Here is a 22,033-nt window from a genome sequence, read left to right on the forward strand (position 1 = left end):
AAATAGCATCACTATTTTTGCTTATTTAACCAAAGCTGTCAATATTTCATATGGAGCATATGCCAGAAAAAGAACTTGCATGGTTACTTTATGGATCAAAACAGGAAATGCTCACGGTGCTCACACTACACTTAAAAAATAAACAAATTACTTAATCATAAACCAAATGACTTTACACTATTTCCAAACATTTATGATTTTTTTGTTTGAGTTTATCTGTTCAAAAGATGTAATATAGTTTTAAATTGCCATTCATTTTACACTGGTATAGAGCAGAAGTAGAAAAATGACTACTGCTAAAATCCAGCTGGTAGTCAGGAATATTTATTAACCTAAATTAAGATGATCACAGCTTTCCTTCACCAGCTTTGAGTTTATGATGCACCGTGGTAAAAGTCAGTGCTATTGATTCATCGCCATCTGCGAATTCAAAACGCTGACACGCTCAGATAGCTTAGGTAGGATAGTCAGTATCTGGAAAAATCTCAGTGGAGTACTTCAATTCTTGATGACCTCAGACGTATGTTTCCCAAACAAGTAGAGTAGAACTCAGTTATAAGTCTGTTTAAGGTGATGCAATGTGCATGTGCCATAGGTGAAATGACATCCCTCAAATCTGATGTGTCTACAAGGGAGTTTTAAATCCTACTTCTGAACACCAGCATTAGAGGAAGGTTTTCTTGCATTGAATGTGCCTGCATCTTTAACCACAATAAACGTAGAAAGTTCTCAATATTTCGTGGCAAAGATTGCCTGAGTTCTCATCAGTGAAGATGAAAGCAAGACTCAATACAACTATTGCACATACATTTTAGGGGTTGGGGAATTATTTAATGTAATCTACATTAAATAATCCCTTTGTGGCTCCTTCCTGAGGGACCACATGATGTTTGTACCAGCGAAGGATGTCTGCAGCCCTCTGCCATCTCTGCCATAGGCCCTCTGCCGCCTGCCTTGACAGAAAGGCACCCCTTCCACTCCCCCCCGGGCCCCCCCCCCCCCCCCCCCGCCCCCGTCCCCCGGAGCTCTCCAAACTGGCTCCTTTTAGCTAAAACTGTCTTTCCCATTTTTTCAGGGTCCTGCTCAATGGTTGGCTAGCTAATATGATGATGAACTAACTAATCCATGTCGAGGCAATAAATATTGATAGCATATTGGTGCATTAACAGGGTCTTCAATGTCTTAATCCAAACGAGTAAATATTTTTCAAGGACAATACTTCTAAACATGAAGTCCCAAAGTAGATCTAACAAATCAACTCAAGGATTCCACATAATCTTCACTGGGTAGGGCTGGCTCCAGAAGGCCTGAGGTCCCCGCAGCTTCAAGAGGATGTGATATATTTGAACAGAGCCTCTCTTTTCCACCCCACATACCTGCTGGTGATTGAAGATGTCAGCTATTCCAGGAGGGAATGGCACGTTGGCGCTGGCAAACATCCGCTTACTTCCAGACTTGGTGCTATAAAGATGAGCTATTTCAGGCTCTGGGCCCAGGATGGGTACGTCTAACATATCTGCCACGGCCAGATCATCTTTGTGGAGGAACCCGCTGACAATGTAGGCCTCTCTCCCACTGATGAGATTTTTTATTCTTTTGATTGCCTTGGGACTGTACTTCAGGTGAGTCGCCAGGCACATATGTTGCTTCTGGGGGAAGAGCATATCATTCTTGTTAAAAGGTGCTCTTTTTTCTAGCCCATGCACCTAATTTATAATGTTGCACACCATAAATGCATTATTAATAGCAGGCTGGGTTATGACCTATCCTGTTGTTTAGCAGTTTAAATTGATAAAAGCTGTTGGGGTGAGGCTCTATAATCGCTCACATCTTTAGTGTGTTGGAAATAGGCTCACTGGGAATAGAACTAATTACTACACATCTGTATTTATTTGATCCACGTGGAATTATCCTTCTGTCAGAAGGAAAAGAGGCTGGCGGCCTTTGGATAATAGTGATTCATCTCTGCAGCACTTCTGGCCTGGTTTAACACTAAAGCGCCTGGAAAATCAATACCAAAAATGAAGAAAAACGCCCAATAGGATTCTTCTCTGTACAGGACTCCTAATCTGGCAACTCTTTAAATGATTCGGTAGGAAAAAGGCATTTGGCCTGATACTTCCTTTCCAAAGCTCTGCCACAAAGTCTGTTTCAGAGACTATGTCCCTTTTATAATGATTATCCTGGTTCTTGGCCAATCACTTTGGAGAGGATTCATGAATGAAAAAATATTTGAAAATTTCAGCAAGACTGAAGCTTTCATTTTCCAATGGAAAACTCTCTTATTTTAGTTTTGATTATTTAGACCCAGCTCAGCAATACATGTGACTGTCTCCTTCAATTAAATAAATAATTCTGGCATGTCTAATAGGGGCTGAGGACAGAGCCAGATGGTCATCACACACCAAACGAATACAACCATGTTTCTGCATTCAAGGAGTGGGGGCACAAATGAGTACCGTTAATGCATAACTAATCAAAGCAGAGAAAAGCTGTAAAGAGCTACAGAAGGCCCCGGAGGCATGGAGAAGGGAGGCAGAGGACACATGCTGATGGGGAGAGCTGAAAAGGCAAATGACTCATTCTCCTGGGGCCTCAGTTTCTTCACCTGTAAAATAAGTATAATACTAGTACTCATCTCATAGGGATGCTGTAAGGCTTGAATGAGATAATGCATGTAAAGCACTTAGCACAGTGGTTTGGACATAATAAGCACTTAATGAATGTTAGCTACTACTATTATTATGAAAGAGGTTGGGGTTGAGGTGAATTTTGAAGGATGGGTAGGATTTTATCAGGTGAGGATAGGTTGAGGGAAAGACATTAACCAAGGATGAACTATGAGAAGTCAAGATCATGCTCACTTCCTCTAGAGAAGGGCTGGGGTTAGGAGTCAAACAGTGCTGGCTTTGAATCTGTCTCTATCGTTTATAAGCTACCTGAACTTGAGCAAGTTTATAAGCTACCTGAACCTGAGCCTAAGTTTTGCCATCTGTTAAATGGGAATAAAAATACCCATTTGGTGGGTTGCTCTAAGGATAGAACAAGATCATGAAAGTAAACACCTATTATAATGCATGACATTGAGTTGCTATTCTATAAATGATAGTACTTATTATCACAGAGAAAACTCTCTTTTTAAAGTCATTAAAATGTCATGCAAAGAAAATATAATGCAAGATGCCAGAGTGTTAGGGAGTTCAAGGGATTTTGTAGACTAGCACCTACTCCCCCAACTCTAGTCAAAATTAGCTACTCAACATGGCATGAAGATATGGAGAAACGTTGAGCAACTATTTCTGGGAATATCAAACTGTTGTGTGTGTAATAATTGCTGAGTATGGGAGACAGAGACCAAGGAGAGCCCTGGGATTTCAGTCTTGCCTGAATTTCTAACTTGCAAGGTGAATTATAAAACTCCCCAATATTCAAATGAAAGGTTGGACTAGACATCTCTAGGGTCCTTCCAGCTCTGAAATAACTTTTTCTTTAAAACCAGAGCTCTTCTGGACTTATTGCTTAATGGGTACAGAATTTCTGCTTGGGATGTTGAAGAAGTTTTGATAATGGATAATGCAATGATTGCCCAACAATGTGAATGTGCTTAATGCCATTGAAATTTACTCTTAAAATGCTTAAAATGGTAAATTCTATATTATGTATATTTTACTCCCTCCCTCCTTCTCCCCCCAAAAAAGGGGAAAAAAATTAACAACCCAGAGCTCTTCTGAGAAGAGGATTTATTGATTTACCCTTCTGGGCCTTCCTCCAGAGTAGGTGTCCTATTCTACGTTCCTCCGATCTGTGCAATATGCCTTGTCTACCATAACTGAAACCCATTTGCACAGCCTACTTCTGAGAGTGCTGTTCTGGAAAACCCAGTGCTCCATTAGACAATGGCTGGTAACAGCACCTCACGAGTCTGTGTTTCCCATCTGGCTGATCCCTGTCTTTCCCCTTGTTTATTTCATTCCTTTCCTTTTCCCACAAATAATTTCAATTGGGAAATGTGAAAATATTAAATGTGTGGGAGAGCTGGTGACCGAGTCACAGTGTACATGGTGGGCTTTCAGGGTCCTTAAGAAGAGGACTGCTTCAGGGTGGCAGTCCTCTCATGTTAAGTTCACAAGGTCAAAGCATTTTGACATGTATTTTCTCATCTGATCCACACCACACCGTGCCAATTAGCATCCCTTCTTTTGGAGATGAGGAAACTGAGGCTCAAATGATTTGATCAACATCACACAGCTGGCAAACAGCAGAGGTAGGATTTAAACCCAGGTATTAGCACAGTTATTATTCCACGGCAGCCAAATCTCTCCCATTTCACAGATTGAGAAGTGAGGGTCTGGTGAGTTTATGAGGTGTGATGAGGGGAAGTCAGATGCAGCAATCGAAAGTAACATTAAAGTTCTGAGCACTTCTCCAGCCAGGATGCATTTCTGTCTCCTCTTGGTTTGCTTATTTCCATTGGCAAGTATTCTGCCCGACCTGTATTACAGTCATCTGAGGCATGTCTTATTCTTCAGGCAAGATGGTGCCCTAATATTGTGTTTAATATGTGTTTAATAAAGATTTGAATATGAATGACTGGCAGAGTACACATTATTGACTTCAGGTCTTGTATGACCATTAGATCCAGGCTGTGAATTAACGCAGCTTGAAAAATATAAAATATTCTGAATTCCATTGCATTATAATTGCATTTAATTTATCACCACTGACATTTTTAAACCTGAGACAAAAGGTATTTGTTGAGGATATCTTTATAAACATTAAAATGTTCAAAAATAGACACAATGACTTTATAATAGCACTCTGTACCCATTACAAATCCAAACACTGCATCGTAACTTGGAGAGATATACAAACAGATTTTTGGCACACTTTAAAAAAATCTCCTCAAAGCCATCCATTTGAATGAAAATCAGCACTGATACAATCTCTCCAACCCATTAAAAAGAAATAAAGCAATAACTAAACATGAGCAGGAACTGATTTGAAAGTGAGAGCTTATTTTTTTTGTATTCTAAAATGTTGATTGCCTATGAGTGATTACTCAAATCATTTAAACTTAAACTATGAGAAGTATTAAAATGTACTTAAAAATTCCCTACTTGTTTCTACTCACAACAATGCAAACCTAAATTTTGAATGAAACTCGGTGCACCTGTGAATGCTCACTGCCTCTTTCCTGCTTGAAAATCGGGGTGGACTGGCTGACAAGGGTGCATTTCTCAGGTAATAGGATTATAGAGCTGAGAAGGGCTTTGAAATGATCCAATTGGCCACCTCATTTTACAGATGAAGTGCAAAGAACAGAGAGGCACAGGGCTTGCCCAAGGCCACAAGGTCCTCCAGGAGTAAAGCCGTCATTCCAGTTCATGACAGTGTTCTGGGGTCAGACAGCGTTAGGCTTGTACTCTGGCCCCACTAGTAACTTTGGATGAGGAAAATGAGTCTTGGCTTCCTCACCCATAGAAGGAGATTGATCATTTCTATCTTGCTGCATTGTTCTGAGGATCAAATGAGAACATGTATCTATGCATTTGATATATGTTAGCTCACTCACTTTCCTTCTCCCAAACTAGTGCCCCTTCCCCATTTTATGCCTCCTCAATGTACATGAGATGCACAGAAACTCCTTATTAGCAGCTATCAGGAGAAAATCAGGAAATTTACTACACACTAATGACAGTTTTTTCTTCCTTGCTTCCTAAAGTCCACAGTATCTCTGCCATTGAGGCCAGGGGATGGCTAGGAAGCACCAAGGCAATCCCTGCATTGTTGTGGATATTGGTAGGTCCCTAAGAATAGTAGTGGTGATGATTTGTCCGGGTCCTTTCTTTTGCTTGTCCTGCCTGGGATTTTGCCTTTCTCTTCCACAGCCCAGTGATGCCAATAAAGCAAAGATTTGGGGGGAACATGAAGGTATCCAGTTATGAAAATTTAAAATCTTCATCTTGGTAGAAGAGAGCAAAATCTTATGACAATTCACTGAGTGTTTCAGCAAAGCAGAAATATTATAGCAACCCTCCCCCACCCTGGCAGGCCTTTTTTGGGGGAAGTGGGAAAAAATCATGGCACATCCAAAGGGTTAAGGGGTAGGAAGTAACTCAACACATATATGCTTCCCACATAAAGCTTGCAAGCAGTTTCTCTGGCAATAGATAGTTGACTTCGGTGTATCCCACTTCTGAATGGAGAAAGCTATCTGTATTAGCAAATTCAGACTCTTGATTCACACACATACAAAAGTCTCCTCAAAATTACATAGTCCATTAGGTATTAAAATGTTGTTTGTTTAACATGGAAAGTTTAAGTTATTGTTAAAATATAGCGAAGTTCATTTTATGCCATCTCGTGTGCTGCCTTATTTTTGAACACTGCCCTCGAGGTTCCGTGCATTTCCCAAAAGCTCTTGTCTAGGGATGGAATTTCACTCAGAATTCTTTCCATTCGTTAAAAATCAGAACAAGTTAAAACACACACACACACACACACACACACACACACACACACACACACTGAACCTTGTTCATTATAAACTGTGGGATATGGTAAATAAGACCAAATTCCCCTGAGTGGGGAGTGGAACCAAAACCATGAATCTGAAGGAATAGCGGTGTGGACGTCAGAACACAGGGCCCTGGTCTAGATTCTGCCCTGAACTAGCTTTGTGACCCTGGGCAGGCCCAGCCTTTCTCTGCCTTGGTGTCCTCTACACAAAATGAAAAAGAAACCGTAGATGTTATAAATTCACCTACTAGTACTTGGTGGCACCGCCCAATAAGCCAAATAGACTTCAGCGACAGAGTGTTGGAAGTGTTGCTCAACTAAGTCTGAAAGTTAAACTGGGATATTTATTTCCTCCAGTCCAACTAGTCGTCTAATCAGTAAAGCTGTTAAACTTGCAATAATATTTCACTGATGTGTACCAGAGCGTTGCAAGTTATAAAATTTCCAATTTAATTTTACTGCATCCCTGAAGCCGTGGTAATTAGAAGACAAACTCACAGTGAAGATCTTTATAGCTTCAGGGGTGATAATTTTGATCCTGTCCTGCAGGTCACTTCTGTCCTCAAGGTTCCCCGATTTGACAGCTGCCTGTAGACTCAGGATTTTATGGTAATACAGAAGTAACTCTTCATTCATTTGATGGGAGCAAATGTAGATGACGCTTACATTGGCATCTAAGAACAACAGGCACAGTTTTAATTACTGGTATAAAGGTAAACGACATTATGAACTCTGGCATCGGATTGATGTGGCACAGTTTAAAATAAAGAGCATAGCCAAAGCCACACTGAAGTTAATTTAGATCGGTTTTGTACAGATCTTAGTAGTGTAACTAGATTTTGGGCACTTTAACATTTCTCTAAAGAAAAGATATATAACACTATCCCCCCAAAAACGGACACAATGATTCTTTCAGAAGGAGGGCTGTGAGGTACCATGGAAGTCTACGTTCAAATAATGCAGAGAGACTCAGCCCCAGAACTCCCATTAACATCAATGGGAATTGCATACTGCTTTAAAAATTTATCCCATTAGCTTCAGTAAATTATGAAACAGAGCTATTAACTTTAAAATGCTGATGAAATGGCAATTTCTTATTCTGCCTGGACTTGGCAAGGCCAATTCAGGAACTTTCCTCTCCAAATAAATCGTAAGCTTATGACCACAGCAATGATTATTTCAAGAAACCAACCTTTTCCCAGCTCCATTACCAAAGAAGAGTAGATTAATTATTTAGGACATCTAGTGACTGTTGGTTTAAAGGAAACACTGTCTTAATTCAGCTGTTCTTCTTAAGATGTGCTTATGTACTTAGAAATCCTAATTAAATATTCCACCCAAATGGAATAGTCAGATGAGATTACCCACTCCAGGCTGCAAAATATTTTAAGGAGTATGGACAGTAAATCAGCAGCCAATAAAGTCATTAATTAATTAATTAATTAATTGACTGATTAATTATTTAATAAAAAATAACGGACCAGTAGGAGCAAAGCACTTGACAAGACATGGGGGGAAATACAGGAAGCAAAGCAACTGAGATGCTGCCCATGAGAAGCAACCCTTTCCCCCACAGGAACAGCCATAAGCATGGTGGAGAGCAGTGGGCACGCGGAAGCACGCCCACCGGTGCTCGGGGATGGTCAGAGGAGGGAGCTCTGTAAACGTTTCCCCGGTGAGGGAGGCCTGAGAGGGGATCTGAAGACTCCTCTGTTGGGTTTGGCAGAGTGTACACAGCATAGACTGATTACATTCTGGCTCAGCTGCCCAGGGGCTCAGGGAACATTACTTAACCTTTGCAAGCACTGGTTTCTTCATCTGTAACTGGGGGATAAAATCACCTGGGGCACAGGTTTAGAGAGTATTAAATGAAAGAATACATGATATACATAGTTATATACAGGGTGGGCAAAAGTAGGCTTACAGTTGTTTGCATGAGAAAAGGCATGCAGGTATAGCTTTATTAACTCCGTGTTTTGCATACTCAGAACTATAAACCTACTTTTGCCACCCCCTGTATGTATATGGCACCCGGTGCCGTATCTGTCACATAGTAGGTGCTCAACAGACAGTACAGATATCCTCCACAGCTTGCCCTTCCTCGGCCAGCCAACAGTTATTCCCCGCCCTACCCTTCACACCTGTGCTCCTTTTATTCAGTGCTCAAGATTAAACATGATGAAATCACGTCCTCTGCCGTTCTGCCTTATTGATCCTGCCTTTCCAAACTCCTAAAAGGTAAGGTGCATACTCTTTCTTATATTCTCCCAAGTCCTGATACAGCATAAGGTATGCAGGAGGCACTTACTAAGTACTTGTGGGTGGACTAAAGGGACCTGGGAGAATGGAGAGACCCAGGACCTGGAACACCTCCCACAATCAGTGAGCTCCAAGGCATCTGGGAGACATCTCCCGTGCCTGAGACAACATCTGGGGCCAGAAGTAGAGTCTTCCGAACTGAGCTGGTGCTGGGCCCACCGCAGTTGCTCCATAAATGTAACCATGTGGGGGGCTCCTATTTAATTTGGGAACCAAAATGCCATAAACCTCAGAATAAACTAACTTAGGAGACAGTGGTTAAATTGCTGAATGATCAAACTAGTTGTTCCAAATCTTGTGTTTTTAAGACGAGACTAGTGCCTTACCAAACTAGCGGTTTTAAAAATAACTAGTATTTTTTAAAGTATTGAAAAAGGACACAAAAACAAATAAAAATAACTTAAAGACACCATAACAGGAAACTAAATTTTTCTTGGGAAGAAATTTCTAGGTTACAAATGATAACAAATCATGTTGCCAATTTCACCTTTCCTGTTCATTTCTGGCAAAGGAATACATATCATTAACACTAATATCCAGTATTAGTGTGGCTTGACTATGAATCTATAAACATTCAAAATTGACAGGTAATTTTGGAAAGGAATTAATATGAAAATGAAGATTGCTTTGATTGCTAAGCAATAGTCAATATCAATCACTCTCTTGCTTAACTCATCTAGGAATTGAAAATACTAGCCATTGGGTCTCCACCTGACATCTGACTTCATGGCCAATACGTGAATGACAAGTCTTTCCAACATGATCAATCAGATTATCTTTATTTCCCCTGAATAAACAGAAAAAAAATCAATACCCTTTACTAGGAATTAATGGAATTAAGAAAAAAGATACTCATGTAAATTACAGCGTAAGGAATATAGTCAATAATATGTATGGTATCAGATGAGTACTAGAATGAGCAGGGTGGTCACTTCATAAGGTATATAAATGTCTAATCACTGAGTTGTACACCCGAAACTAATATAAAAATAAAATTTTAAAGGTAGTCATTTATTCTTCCACAGATTATTGCTAATTTTCTTAGTTCCTTATTTCACAATCAAGTACCTTGTCTAACTACTCCTCTTGAGAGCTTTTAGGATTGCCTTGCTGTGTCATGAAGATAGTGTAGCAAGAAAAGGCATTTGGTTCACAATCTCTCAGAAATGTTCATTAGCAATATTTCCCATTGCAGGTAGGCCTACACGGAATTATTGAATTATTTAAAATAGAAGCTTAATACTTTCAAAAGTCTTTTCTAATAATGACAATCGCTTGTAAAGAAATTCTTTGGCGATGGTTTGTGCTATATAAAAAGCTAAGAAAAAAAAATTAATTCAAATAAATTAGAGCAAAGTCTGCCCTCTGCTGCGCTTCAGTGGTTTCTACCCTGTCAGGTTTTTAGTTGAAATAGCTCAGCACTAACAAATCAATCTCAGGTCATTAAATTTATTTTTGTAAGGCTGAAAAACAATATTAGTGCCTAGATAATAGATTAAAGCAATTACACTATTATTATTTTAGGACACTGTAAATTTCTAGTACTGATGTATTTTTGTTACTAAATGGCATTTATAAAATAATAATGATGCTGAAATATATGTGAAGCATGTAAAGTATGTCATTCCAGGGAGCCAGCTGAGTTGGTCATTGATAATTTAAAATCCTTCTTTGTTTTGCTTAAATAAAGGCCAAAGCAATTATATTTTTAACAAAACAAAGAAGTTTTTATTTGGTAACTAATAAAAACCTAGTTTTTGTTTAACCCTGAATTTTGGCTAGTACATCCCAAACTGATTCACTCTTATTGCTTAGCCTTTGCAGCCTTTAATCTTTAAGCCTGACCAGCACCCTAGCTTCGAATGGTTTCAGTCCAATTCTTGTACCCGTCCCTCCTGGCTCCAGGTGGTGTCTGATCTAGAATTAACCAAATCAGTATTGGAACTTGACTTTTGCAAAGGTGTATCTACCACTCAAAGTTTGTATTTAAGAATTTCCTCTATTAGGCATTCCCTGTTTTCTAATAACTAGATGCTATATATTTAAATAAAATCTTTTCAAAATCTATCCTCATTTCCCTCTTATTCTTACAATGAAGACACAATGCTTTTAATTTCTGATACCACCTTCCACTCATTCCCCGGATAATTAAGACAATATTGACACAAAAATGTTAACTTCTCCCTGCAAGATTTAGTAAATGAAGACGACTTGGGGCTATAGGAGAGAAATCCTTATCCAAACCTGCAGCAAAGAGAATTTAGAAAACTACCCAAGTAAATTGGTTAAAAGATGTCATTTTTAAAATTCAAGTTGACTTCACTATAAATCTGTTCTTTAAAACAAAACATTCAGTTGCCCTGCAAGTAAATGAGAACTCTAAGCCTTTTACTTATATAGAGAAAAAAAAAATAAGCAAAAACAAACAAAAGAAACCCCCTCAAAAACATTTTATCACCACCCACTGATAAACATTGCAGAGTCATTTGTGTAAAAGTATTTACTGTACCTAAGATGTCACACAGCCGCCCCAACTGCATGTTCTGTAGTGTGTCGAAGTCGGCAATATTTTGTCGCACAGGCTGGGTATAACCTAAAAGGCAAACAAGGTGTCAAAACCCAGAAAGAGCAAATCTGTATGGCAACATGGCACACCTAGGATTTCAAATGTCACAGTTCACATTTCCAGGGAAGGATTTTCTCTGGAGCATCTTGCAGAAACAGCCTCACTGCGAAGCGTGAGGTCCTCGCTTCTCAGGGGAGTAAGCATTATTCCGGGAGATGTGCTAAGCAGCACTTTCTGCAACAGACAGAGGTTTGTATTTTTCAATACCAGCCAAGCTGCTGGGAATCAGGGTTATGAAAACATGGGGAAATTTTCTGACATTTAACATGAATGTTCAAAACAACATGTAAAAAAAATTATGCTCAGGTTTAAAAAAACACAATTTTGGCTTTTTTAACTTATGCTTCCTATAGGGCATTTTGAATATGTGTCCCAGGGTCATTCTAAACTGACACACAGATGTCAGAGGAAGCCCTTGCTGTCAGGAATATGTATTGAGGTGATCCTAAATACTGAAGAAATATGGCTCTGCTCACACAGTCAAAAGGACTTTTACCCTTTAAAGGGCGATAAAGGTTACTGCGGTTAGTGCAGTATGTTATCGGTCCTGCCAGTTGCCTTCGTGTCCAGGGGAAACAGAGCAGGAGGAAAACCCACGTGGGTTACAATTGTCCAAAAATCTTCCACAACAACCAACAGCAGCAGCAACACTTCCTGCTAATATGTCAGGGTTAACAAAATGTAAGTGAGTGAAAACATGAACTTTAAAGGCAAGCATCCTCACAATTAGGTATAATTGCTTATATGAAATTCAACAACTGTAGGTGCAACTCATTTTTTTTTTCCAATAAAATTGCTTTTCACATTTTGAAGAAATGCTTCAATGCCTCCTTGTGGTTAGTGAGCCCAAACACATGTTTCAAGTTAAACTGCTATAGATAAAGTGATTTTAAATACTGCATCTTCGAGATGGCACAGACTTCCTTTTCAGCAAAAGGAAAACTATAGCAATTCAGGCAACAGGACTTCAGATCAAATGAACTCTGATAATTGGCTCCTTGCTTTGATGTCTGTGTTTAAACACTAGACGACGTCTGGAAATTAAATGAGTTTACAATTCCTCTGAAAGTCTCCCTTTGGCTTTATGCAGATAAACTAACTAAAGAGGCAGAAGGCCAGATGGGTTGTTGGAATTATTTTTGAAAAATTGTTAAATTCTAAAATAATTTGGGGAACCATTCCACGGAATATGAAAATTAATATAGACAGCTACAAACAACGCTGTCTTGGTGTATGGTTGCAATATGGTAACTTGGGATTTTGCATATGTATAATTTGAATAAATGTTTAGAAAGTGGCATTATGAATAACATATATCAAAACTATAAGAAGGCAGAAGAAATGCCTAAAGAAATAAGGTGTTATTAAGAAAAGTGCCTGAGAGCATTCCATGAACACATTTCTTTTCAAAAGTAAAGATAAAAGGCAGTGTGATGTCTCAGTAAGACGCTGTCCAATTTAAAATACAAAGGATGTCTGAGCACTTTCTGCAGCACAGGAATGAAGATATCTGAGTTTCAATCAAGTGCTTGAAGTTAGTTTTCCAACCAAGTATTTAGTACCTCTGTTACCACTGATCAAGGATGCATATAAATTACGGGGTATGATAGAACTGGTTACTCTGTTAAACCTACAAATACACCAATTTAAAGAACTGCACATTAACAATCTCAGAACATTGTTATAGAAGATCGTATGTAGTAACAGATATGAAAACATTTTGCAAAGTGTCAAGTGCTGGGCAAACATAGGTATTTTAATGTTGTGAGGTATGTGCACTTCCAAAGCTTTTAAGAACAACAGGAAATTCTGTGTATGTTGCAACAGACCACTCTACTTGGACAAGATGCAATGCAATGCACAGTGCCATTGGCAGAGCAGACGTTGGAAGTCAATTTAAAAAAAAAAATCAGATTTATTCTTATGTTTTGTATATCCACAAAGTAGAGGACTCCTGGGTGAAAAGACCTCATCAATGCTGATGGCACATATTAAATACAACAGAGACTTAACCAGGAAACTATCAGCCAGGATGCTCTGGCGTTGGGGACTTCAGCAGACATGCCCAGTGGCAATGAAACATCACAGCTTGGAATATAATCTACAAAGATGGGGTACTTCAAAGGTCAGACTAGAAACACTGGGGGAGTTTTGAGAGCCCATCTCCTCCTACCCTGAATGTTATAGATGGGGAAACTCAGGGGAAGTGCCTTGTCTCTTGTCCAAGGTTGCATAAGCCTACAAATCATTATACAGTTCAGATGCTACAGATTTAGCCCTTGTGACAAACGTGGTTACATAAAATAGAGAAAACAAGACTCTCCAAGGGTGAGCAGAGAACTACAGAAGGGACAAAGAGCCTTTGCCTCTTTTATGACTTTTATTTTCAATTTTGTAATGGGCAGAAGAATGACCCTTCAAAGATGTCCTTGTCCCCATCCCTGGAATCTGTGAATATGTTAGGTTTCATGGTAAAGGGAAAATAAAGCTGCAAATGGAATTAAGGTTGCTAATCAGCTGACATTAACATAAGGAGATTGCTCTGAATTACTTGGCTGGGCCCAATGTAATCAAGGGTTCTTAAAAGTGGAAGACAGAGAGAGGAAGAAGAGTAGAGTTAGAGATGTGACTACAGAAGAAAGGCACAGAGAGATGCAACGTTGCTGGCTTTGAAGATGGAGGAAGGGGCCAAGGGCTTTTCTTGTTAATTCCCTGGTGGGTGGCTTCTAAAAGCTGGAAAGGATAAGGAAACGGATTATCTCATAGATCTCCTAGAACCCCCCAGAAAGTAACACAGCCTGCCGACACCTTGATCTTAGCCCCTTTCGGGGTTCTGAACTACAAACTGTAAGGTAATCAGCTGGGATTGTTTTAAGCCACTAAGCTTGTAGTAACTTGTTACAAGGTGAGAGTAAACCAATATGACTTTCTACCTTCCCTTACCCCGCTGTACGCACCACCTCTCTCAGATATCCTGCTTCTCTTTCACTCTAACTGAAAGATGAGGAAGGGCCAAAATCCCTAATAAGAACTCATAATACACATTAGATAAATGTTGTTGCTATTATTATCTTTTTGCTTTATTAACTTCAGCTGAGCCAGACTGAAATTTTCAAAAGGAACCTCATTTTTACAAACCTTACTATTACAAACATAAAATTATATTTGCGCTATCCAAGTACAGTTCTTCTAGCTTATGCAGCGGATAGGTCCTAATCACCGTCAAGGGTGTCGGAACACCCTTTTCTAAGAAGATTCTCAGTCTTCCCTCACAGTCATTCTCTTGCACCCTTTCTCTGCTATGCTTTTCTCATGTTGTCATTCTATGTTTCTTTGCTTGCTAGTTTATTGGTTGTATGTCTCTCCTCTCCCCTGCACTACTCCGGCTCCTGTAAACAGACTGCAAATTCCATTAAAACAGAGACAGTGAGATATCCCCAGTCAAATGAATGAATCAAATGTATCTTAAGATCCTACTCAAGAATCTGTCTTAAATTCCTAGCCCTTTCTGCCATGTGTTCTCATCATTTCCTCTCCTCCTTTCAACTCTTTTAAAATTGGGCTCCCTGATCTGAAGAATTTCTGGGAAATTCCAAGAATGGTCAGTGGGATCTGTAGCTTTTCTAGGTCCTCATCCGCATAGAATAAAACAGCAGTGGCCTGGCCGGTGTGGTTCAGTGGTTGAGAAAACCCAGAGGTCACCAGTTTGGTTCCTGGTCAGGGCACATGCCCAGACTGCGGTCTGGGTCCCCAGTAGGAGGCATGCAGGAAGCAACCAGTTGATATTTCTCTCTCATTGATGTTTCTATCTCTCCCTCTCCTTTCCTCTCTCTCTAAAAATCAATTAAAAAATATTTAAAAACACTGGCCTATAGGGGCACTCTCTCCTCCTTATCACTACAGAGGGGAACTCAGCCTCTTTTCTTATGGCCATCCTCATCACCTGCAAAATATTCCTAGTTTGATAGAGTATTCCATCTTTTTTCAAAAAGTTATGCCTCTGCTTTACACCAAAGAAGGGTACCCACAAGCGGCCTCTCTAAAGTTATCCAAGTACTTTTGGTTCTCTTTTGAACCACGAATACTCATCAATAGTTCAATTACGCTCATACTGGCTGTCATTTCTCCATCTTCATTTCTCCCTTCATCTACTTTCCCATTCCCACCCTCACTCCCTTACAAACTCCTCTCAGATGATGCTAATTGACTCTTTGCAAGCAGTAAACTAGCTGTGCCAGCATTGGCTTTTCCTTCACAGAAACCAAGGCAACACTCAGTGACTAGCCCTCTTAGGACTATGCATGCCCCTGCGACAGGCCCTTGCCCCTGTAGTAGAATCAAATATTTTTGAAAACCTGCTAATTATCCTGTGGTTGACTCCTAGTTTCTTTTATCTCCAAGTCCTATTCCTTGTCATGGTACCTAAGGCAGAGAAGGGGTTTAAAAGTGACTTCTAGTTACGAGGTAATTCTCATTCATCTGATCACCCTGGCCTGAGATGGCAGTCAACCATGCCTCAGTATGATGGACTGAAGCAGAAGTCTCAACCTTTTCCCCATTTTGAAACACACGATGGGTGATGTTCAAATGTGTCACACACTGCTAGGCATACACAGTACAGAAGCAACAGTAGCTCCATCCCTTTCTCGTCCACTCAAGAAAGCATACTGCCAGCTCAGCAAGAGCACCATTACCATGGAGATGATCTTGAATTGCTCCAATCCATTGAAAAAAATTATCATTAGTCAATTTTGGTATTCTAATAGTAAAAATTTAGAGGAACATGTGCCATACTTCACAATTGATTACATGTCAACATATTACAGTAATCTAGAGGAATGTGATCTGGACATTATGGTTATACCCAGCTTTTAATTAGTTGTGCAAGTGTGAAAGCACAAGATACTGAGATAGGAGATAAGATATAGCAAGAGAGAGGCTCATTTGGGTTATTTATATAGTACTTGTGGCCCGGTGCACAGATTCGTGCACATTGAAAGGAAATTAATTAGAAGAAATACTAGTATTTTAATATTTCTATTCGCCCTTTCTCTATAATAGAAGTGTCAACCAAATTCACGATCGACAATGACAGATCGAAATACATGCATGCAATTGGTGCTAGCGAGAACTTTATATGTATCGTGCATATGCAAGTCAACTTAGTCTTTTATAGATATAGAATAAACTTGCTTAATTAGACCTGCTTTCTGATTTAGCTAAACTTTTTCCAGCCCAGTGAAGCACCCCAACTTCTCTTTCAGGTAATTGTCAGCAACACAGTAGTAAATATCAACACAAAGCAGATTATTATTGTAGATTACACAGGGAGACCAAAGGGTGAAATATTTAACTGCAGCAGTGTTTGACTATATTCTGTGTAGTGAGAAAACCTGAAGTCATTTTCAAGGTCCACCATTTCTTACTTCTTTTTAGTTGGGTCAAGTTTCTAAACTTTCTAAATCTCCATTTTCTGACTGATGAAAATAGGATTCTACTGAGTCTCCTATCTACCTACTCCAGGACTTCTGTGAGGATCAAATGAGATGAAGCATGTGAAAACACATCACAGACATTTGGTTAAAGTGTAAAATGTTTGCACCTGGCTATAAAGCAAGTCATGCTCTTGGGCTAAAGAAACTCCAAGGAGGCTAGTCACTAGGGAGAGGAAACTGGGTGTTGCTACGTGACATCATTACCCAGCTCCCACAGCCACCATTTCTGGGCTGGGCTGGGCTGTGGGCTGCATTTTGCGCCATGGGGTCTCGGCAGCATTGGCTATTATTTGGTGGGCTGTCGCTCCAGGGTGGTGGTGGGGCCTGTGTCCTACCTGGGAGAAGCTGAGTGTTGCTTTGTTGGCACCAGATCCAGGGTGCTGTTTCTTTGTAAATGGCCAGTGCATGTCACAGCGGCTCCTGCATTGAGGCGTCTTCCCCCTGGTGGTCAGTGCGTGTCCTAGCAACCGGTTGGACAGTCGGAGGGACACTTAGCATATTAGCCTTTTATATGTATAGATATCCAGTGGCAGTTTGTTGAAAATAAAGCTGAGAGTTGTGTTTTGGGAGGTGGTGAGGGGGATTAGGGAATTTTGTGATAAGGATGTAGAAAGCACAGGAGGTACTCAAATATTTGTTGAGTTCTAAAAACATTCTCAGCCGAAACCGGTTTGGCTCAGTGGATGGAGCGTCGGTCTGCGGACTGAAGGGTCCCGGGTTCGATTCCGGTCGGGGGCATGTGCCTTGGTTGCGGGCGCGTCCCCAGTGGGGGGTGTGCAGGAGGCAGCTGGTCGATGTTTCTCTCTCGTCGATGTTTCTGGCTCTCTCTCCCTCTCCCTTCCTCTCTGTAAAAAAAAAAAATCAATGAAATGTATTTAAAATAAATAAATAAAGACATAAATAAATAAATAAATAAATAAAATAAAAACATTCTCAAACCAAACCTGCCAAATGGATTCTGTGTGGTTCTGAAGACATTCCTTTCAAAAGGGTAAGGACTTACCCTTGTTTAAACTTTTTGTCAGTGGCTGACACAGCATTGCATGCAACAGAAGCCAGTGATTCTCAAAGTGTGGTCTGAGGACCCTTTGGGGAGGTCTGCAAGGTCAAACTATTTTCAAAATAATACTAAGATGGTATTTTTTTTTCAACCTTATTGTCTCATAAGATACAAAAAGTTTATTGATGTGATTTTAGGTTTCACATTGCAACAAATACTTAAGAATTACTATTGTTGAATTTTGGTATAAAATCAAAGAAGAATGTACATAATTATCTGAAAAGGCTGTAAAAAACAACATATTATTCCCTTTTCCAAATACTTATCTATGTAGGGCCAGGTTTTCTTCATATGCTTCAACCAAAACAACATATTGCAATAGACTGAATACAGAAATATATCTAAGAACTCAAATATGCTCTATTAAGAGATTTGCTAACTTGACGACCTATGCCATTCTTCTTGCTACATTTTTTTGTTTTGGAATGGAAAATAAACTTTTAAAATAAAAATATGTTAGGTTAAAATGGGTGGTGAATTCATTTATTATTATTTTAAAATAAATATTTTTAAGTTAACTAGCCTTAGTTTCTAATATGGTGACTATCCGGAGATATAACCTACCTAAACCAACACTCTGTAGTGTCCTCAGTAATCATTACAAGTGTAAGTCAGAGAATTGCTGAACAATTATTTTAATATTTTTATGAGAATGATGATGACAAAAATTATATCTTTATCTTAGTATTTGTAAGACTCTTTTTAGAGCATACCTTTTTAGAAAAACATGTTTTTATTGATTTCAGAGAGGAAGAGAGAGGGAGAGACAGACAGAAACATCAATGATAAGAGAGACTTATTGGTTGGCTGCCTCCTGCATGCCCCTACTGGGGATTGAGCCAAAGGGGAATTGAACTGTGACCTCCTGTCACAGGTTCATAGGTTGATGCCCAACCACTGAGCCTCTGTGGCTGGCAGAGCATATCTTTTTGTTGTTAATCCTCACCTGAGGATATTTTCCCACTGATTTTTAGAAAGAGTAGAAGGGAGGGGGAGAGACAGAGAGAGAGAAACAGACATTGATTGGTTGCCTTCCACATGCTCCCCAACCAGGGCCGGGGATCGAGCCTGCAGCTGAGGTATGTGCCCTTAACCAGAATCGAACCCGGGACCTTTCAGTCCATGGGCCAATGCTCTATCTGCTGAGCCAAACTAGCTAGGGCCAGGCGAGCATATCTTCATATTAAATCATTTCATAGAAAGCCCAGGGGCTAGTGTCAATTGACAACCAGTTTAATGCTGTTTCTGTATTTCATGGTACAACATGAGACAGCTCAAGACCAACTGGGTAATTTAATATTACAGGTCATGGGGCCAACTCTGATCTAATCAGTGGATGACTGTTGATTTGGATTACTTGGATGAATACAACAAGGATGAATACAAATATGTTTTCATTTTAATTTGGGCTATAAATAAATGTGAATGTTAAGTGTACTTTGTTCCTGATCCCAAAAGACCTAGATATTTCTGGGAAATGCTGTCTGGGAGATCTTGGCAGTACATCTGTCTCAGGAATTAATATGGCAACACCACAGCTAAACTATGGATTCCATACTACTTGCCAAAATACATGCTGAAGACTGCAAAGATTTGATTGAAAGTCCTGATTTCTCAGCCCTGAGGTGGAAGGAACAGAGTCTATCTTGTCTTTGCGTTGTCAACTCAAAAACGAGAAGGTAGGAAGGTGCCAATGTGCTTGGAGGCACAGTGAAAATGTGATTGCAGATATAGCACTCTTGGCTGTGTTCCTCTACCCTGCCCCTGCTCACAAATGAATGAAGGCGAGCGCAAGTTCTTATCTTCTGGAGGAAGGGAGTAGAGTTAGGAAGCAACTCTGCCAGGAGCATTTGTGGCTTTCTCAGTTCAGTGTTCGGACAGTTGTGCACACAAGTAAGTTTTCTATCTTTTAGGCATTTGTGACAGTAGAGAACAGCAGAAAATGTTGTTTTTCAGGAACCTCACAATAGCAGGATCCGTAATTTTATAGAATGGAGTACCTTGGAGACCACTAGTTGTGTTAGCCCTAAGGATAATTTGCTGAAATAAAGCAGAGAGGGAAAATGAGATGAACTATATACCTTGCTTTTAGCCGTTAAATCATTTGGCAATGAGAAAAAAAGATTACATGCAGAAAAAAGAAAATCCCATCTCGGTATATCCCTTGTTTTTATTTTAAAGGAGGCAGAGAAGTGGGGGAGGAAACCCAACACTGGGGGTGTAATTGGCTGGCAGCGGCCTCATATACCTGCTCACGGCATCTGAGCCCCATACTTGGCGCATCTCATTTAATGTCAGCATATTTTAAAATGCCACTGAGTTTAAGTGTAGCACCAAATGATGCACTGTAATAAAGATGCACAGGGGTTAAATTAAAAGTGGAGGAAATAACTTGGCCAAAGAAACGGGAAGCAGATTAGTTTGCAGGTTTTGTTTGGACCTCTGCTTTTCTAGAGGAATCAGAATTCTTTGTTGCAGTTCTTTCTTATTTGACTGATAGATTTTGCTTAAAATAGACCCTAGTATTCTATTCCGGCTATGAACCATAGTAGATTATTTTGCTATAATTGTATTTCATTAATAAAAATGATAAAAATATGAAATATCTAATTAAGAGATCAGCCTATATAATCTAGAAAGAATGACTTTTTATAATCTTATAAAATTACAAAGTGATCAGTTTCTTTGTACAATTAATCAACAGCATCCCACCTTTCCTGTTGGTTGAAAATAGCTAAAGCTCACTGTTACATCTAAGAATATTACCCAAAATATATGTCAATTGTGTTTCATCACTCCTCCTTTCAAAGAGGTTGCTTCACAATGTGTAATTGTCTTTATGATCGTATTATCAAGCCATAGATTTTAAAATACATGATACTTATTTGGTGGTCAATAATGTTCCTAAGCCAGGCTGGGTGTGCTCAGTGGTTGAGCATCAACTCATGAACCAGGAGGTCACAGTTCAATTCCCAGTCAGGGCACAGGCCCGGGTTTCGGGCTCAATCCCAGTAAAGGGCACGCAGGAGGCAGCCAATCAATGATTCTCTCTCATCATTGCTGTTTCTATATCTCTCTCCCTCTCCCTTCCTCTCTGAAATCAATAATAAGAACAATGTTCCTGAAAGGCCATCCTTTTGGTTTGGAGAATGCAATTATTCCTGTGTGTGCAAAACTGCATAAACAAGCAGCCAAATGCCTACAACTGCAATAAGGCAGTCATGAGCTACTAAAAGTTCATTTTTAGGGTTCAAACAAATCAGCGCAGCCCCAGTTGACTAGTGGCATGGTGTAATAATTTCTAGGGCTAATTCTATACCAGAATTTATTGCAAATTTCCTATGGAAAGAGGACAAGGCTGAAACTTGCATTAAATGCCTACCTGAACCTTACACTCATACCAACAGATTTTGATTATTGAATCTGGCTAAACTCTGGAAACAGAATTACTATATTGAATAGATGGGGGGGGGGGTGTATTTAGAGAAAAAAAATGTTTCACTTCCAGCCACTTCTATTTTTGTGAATTAAACAGGCAAGTCCTTGGTGCAGGACAAAGTAGCCATGTTGTGACTTGCTGAAATCTTCGTCAAGTGTTCCCAGGGGAAGTGGTACACAAGAAAAAGGCACACCATAATCTTTTTTTAAAAGGTATAGTTTGAGAATTATGTCTGTGGGATAGGTATGAGATGACAGTTTAATGTTACTCAAAATTAATTTAATTTCCACAAGCCATTTATAAAACCTAAAGTACAGATTGTAGAAACAAATACTATTTTATCAAAGCCCAAGTATAACTCTTATGTGAAAATGTGTAATGGGGCCTTTTAAATGCTTAGTTGAGAAAAATATCTGAGCGTGTTCTTATCTCTAGGAAAAGACACGACTAGCCATTTTTCTTTAAAATGGGTTATTATGTTGTTAACAAACAAAAGTTACGGCAATAGGGAAGATTTTCAGATTTATTATGCATTTATTTAAACTGAGTATGTACAATCTAGAAGAAAACTAGGT

The 22,033-nt window shown here is 39.5% G+C and overlaps 1 protein-coding gene across 2 annotated transcripts in view; it reads right to left on the reverse strand.

Annotated features, from left to right (window-relative positions):
* The window catches only part of IQCH (IQ motif containing H), a 219,378-nt gene that overhangs the window by 82,469 nt on the left and 114,876 nt on the right, over positions 1–22,033 (reverse strand). Inside the window, exons 12-14 of one of the 2 annotated variants that reach the window (XM_028141857.2) lie at positions 11,348–11,431; positions 7,018–7,193; positions 1,377–1,649 (exon numbers count right to left, since the gene is read on the reverse strand). In XM_028141857.2, coding sequence (XP_027997658.1) covers positions 1,377–1,649; positions 7,018–7,193; positions 11,348–11,431 — 533 coding nt within the window. The remainder of the gene's footprint in view (positions 1–1,376; positions 1,650–7,017; positions 7,194–11,347; positions 11,432–22,033) is intronic. The other variant, XM_054716102.1, reaches the window with a different exon arrangement.

This window comes from Eptesicus fuscus, chromosome 5, assembly GCF_027574615.1.
Source record: "Eptesicus fuscus isolate TK198812 chromosome 5, DD_ASM_mEF_20220401, whole genome shotgun sequence".
Lineage (NCBI taxonomy): Eukaryota > Metazoa > Chordata > Mammalia > Chiroptera > Vespertilionidae > Eptesicus > Eptesicus fuscus.